Raw genomic sequence first — 2500 nt, 5'->3', positions numbered from 1 at the left:
GGTGAAAACTGTTAAAAATGTCCCGTTGTTGTTCTGACTGCAAGTTCCGAGATGGCAGTGGGCGGGACTTATAAGTTCGACCAATCAAGTCCACCTAAGAGAAGGGAGAAGACCCTGCTCTGGAGTAGGAGCTGAAACAGTACGCTGCAGCGGCCAGAGGAGCTTAAACATCCCCAAACGTTTCCTGTCAGAACACGACGAACAAAGCCCCTAGTGTTGCTGTCTTGATCTGTTCAGCTGAGGGAGCTTATTGGGTCCAGGTTATGTTTACGTTTCCTCATTCAGATCCATTTGTGATCCGTTCTGAATAAACTAACAGCTGTTTACGTGCTTCGTCCTCGTTGCATTATTCATTAAGATCATTCCGAACAGATTTCTGGAGTTCAAACAACTATTAATTGTCGTTGAGAACGTCAGCTATAACGGCCACGTATTAAAACATTGTCGGGTTTAAATCAGGCTCGGGCTCGGACACAACGTGCACGGGCTCGGGGAGGGTCTGGCTTGGTGTTTTGGGCCCGATCTAAGCTCTAGTTCTCACACAGTTGGAGCTCCGGTAGGACCAGCACAGAGTTTGTAACGTGAGCGGTTAGCGAGCTGCTGCTGCTCGGCCTCCGGGGCCTTCTGGCAGCTGCAGCCCGGGAGAGGAGTGGAACATCTGTTCCAGATGTGCAGGGAACAACAGTTAGCTTCCCGCTAACGATAGAGCCAGACGAGGCTGCAGAGAGTGACATCACGAGCCAAATGTTGAAGAATAAATAAATAAATGACAAATACTTTTTGTGATGGTTTTTAAAATCACAAATATTGATTTCAAAATGATATTATTGATTTGAAAATGGTTCCTCAGAGTGTGATCAGAACTCAGTCAAGAAACCATCATTATTATTAATAAATAATGCTAATAACTGTGTGTGTGTGTGTGTGTGTGTGTGTGTGTGCGTGTCTGTGTGTGTGTGTGCATGCGTGTGTGTGTGTGTCTGTCTGTGTGTGTGTGTGTGTATGTGTGTGTGTGCATGCACGTGTGTGTGTGCATGCGCGTGTGTCTGTGTGTGTGCATGCGTGTGTGTGTGTGTGTCTGTGTGTGTGTTTGTGTGTGTGACTGTGTGTTTTGTGTGTGTGTTTCTGTGACTGTGTGTGTGTGTGACTGTGTGTTTTGTATGTGTGTTTCTGTGACTCTGTGTGTGTTTCTGTGACTGTGTGTGTGTCTGTGTGTGTGACTGTGTTTTTGTAGTGTGTTTCTGTGACTGTGTGTGTGTGTGTGTGTGTGTGTGTGTGCATGCGCGTGTGTCTGTGTGTGTGCATGCGTGTGTGTGTGTTGTCTGTGTGTGTGTTTGTGTGTGTGAGTGTGTGTGTGTGTGTGTGTGTGCAGATCCAGCAATGGGAGCAGAACCTGGAGAAACTGAACCTGGATCTGTTCCGTCTGCGCTGCTATCAGTCCAGCCTGCAGGGCGGCGAGCTGCCCAACCCCAAGAGCCTGCTCGCCGTTGCCAGCCGGCCCTCCAAGAGCATGCTGGGACGGCTGGGTGTCTTCTCCGTGTCCTCCTTCCACGCTCTGGTAAAAAGATCCGCCCGCCAACACACACAACCTGAAAGCCGTCGCTACCTCCGCCCACACAGAGGACATCTCATCCCTCTGAAAACACTGCGTCTGAAATGTTATGTAGTAGCTAAAACAGAATGTCAGACACCTTAGTATTAAACCAATAGTACGCCAACTGCATACTATTTCTGGTAAAATATTACAGTATGCAATACTGGACACTATGCTGGCATAAATATAATAATATCCTCTGCTATATAGTATTTTATTTATAGTATCACATCATAACAGGAGTTATCTCAGGACACTTTACAGATAGATAGGTCTAGACCACACTCTATAATTTACGAAGACCTCATGTTGGACGTGTGGCGTCTCCGCAGGTGTGCAGCAGAGACGAGGGGACGCTGAGGCGACGCAGCCGCTCTCTGTCGGGAGGAAACAGCCGGAGGCGTGGCCTGCCGTCCTCTCTGAGGGCGCTGGACACACCCAAGAGACGCAGCAGGGACGCCAGACACTCCACGGCCCAGGTAATACACCACACCCACCACGGCCCAGGTAATACACCACACCCACCACGGCCCAGGTAATACACCACACCCACCACGGCCCAGGTTATACACTGCACCCACCACGGCCCAGGTTATACACTGCACCCACCACGGCCCAGGTTATACACTGCACCCACCACGGCCCAGGTTATACACTGCACCCACCACGGCCCAGGTTATACACTGCACCCACCACGGCCCAGGTTATACACTGCACCCACCACGGCCCAGGTAATACACCACACCCGCCACGGCCCAGGTTATACACCGTACCCGCCACGGCCCAGGTAATACACCGCACCTGCCACGGCCCAGGTTATACACCGCACCCACCACGGCCCAGGTTATACACCGCACCCACCACGGCCCAGGTTATACACTGCACCCACCACGGCCCAGGTTATAC

General features: G+C 50.8%; 1 protein-coding gene across 1 annotated transcript in view; it reads left to right on the top strand.

The window, feature by feature from the left end:
- Positions 1-2500, top strand: part of LOC144533775 (rho guanine nucleotide exchange factor TIAM2-like) — a 47459-nt gene that overhangs the window by 15257 nt on the left and 29702 nt on the right. Inside the window, exons 7-8 of the mRNA XM_078275329.1 lie at positions 1373-1558; positions 1927-2073. Coding sequence (XP_078131455.1) covers positions 1373-1558; positions 1927-2073 — 333 coding nt within the window. The remainder of the gene's footprint in view (positions 1-1372; positions 1559-1926; positions 2074-2500) is intronic.

Source organism: Sander vitreus, chromosome 18 (genome assembly GCF_031162955.1).
Source record: "Sander vitreus isolate 19-12246 chromosome 18, sanVit1, whole genome shotgun sequence".
NCBI lineage: Eukaryota > Metazoa > Chordata > Actinopteri > Perciformes > Percidae > Sander > Sander vitreus.
The sequence above is the reverse complement of the archived record's forward strand: the minus strand, read 5'-3'. Positions and strand labels throughout refer to the sequence as shown.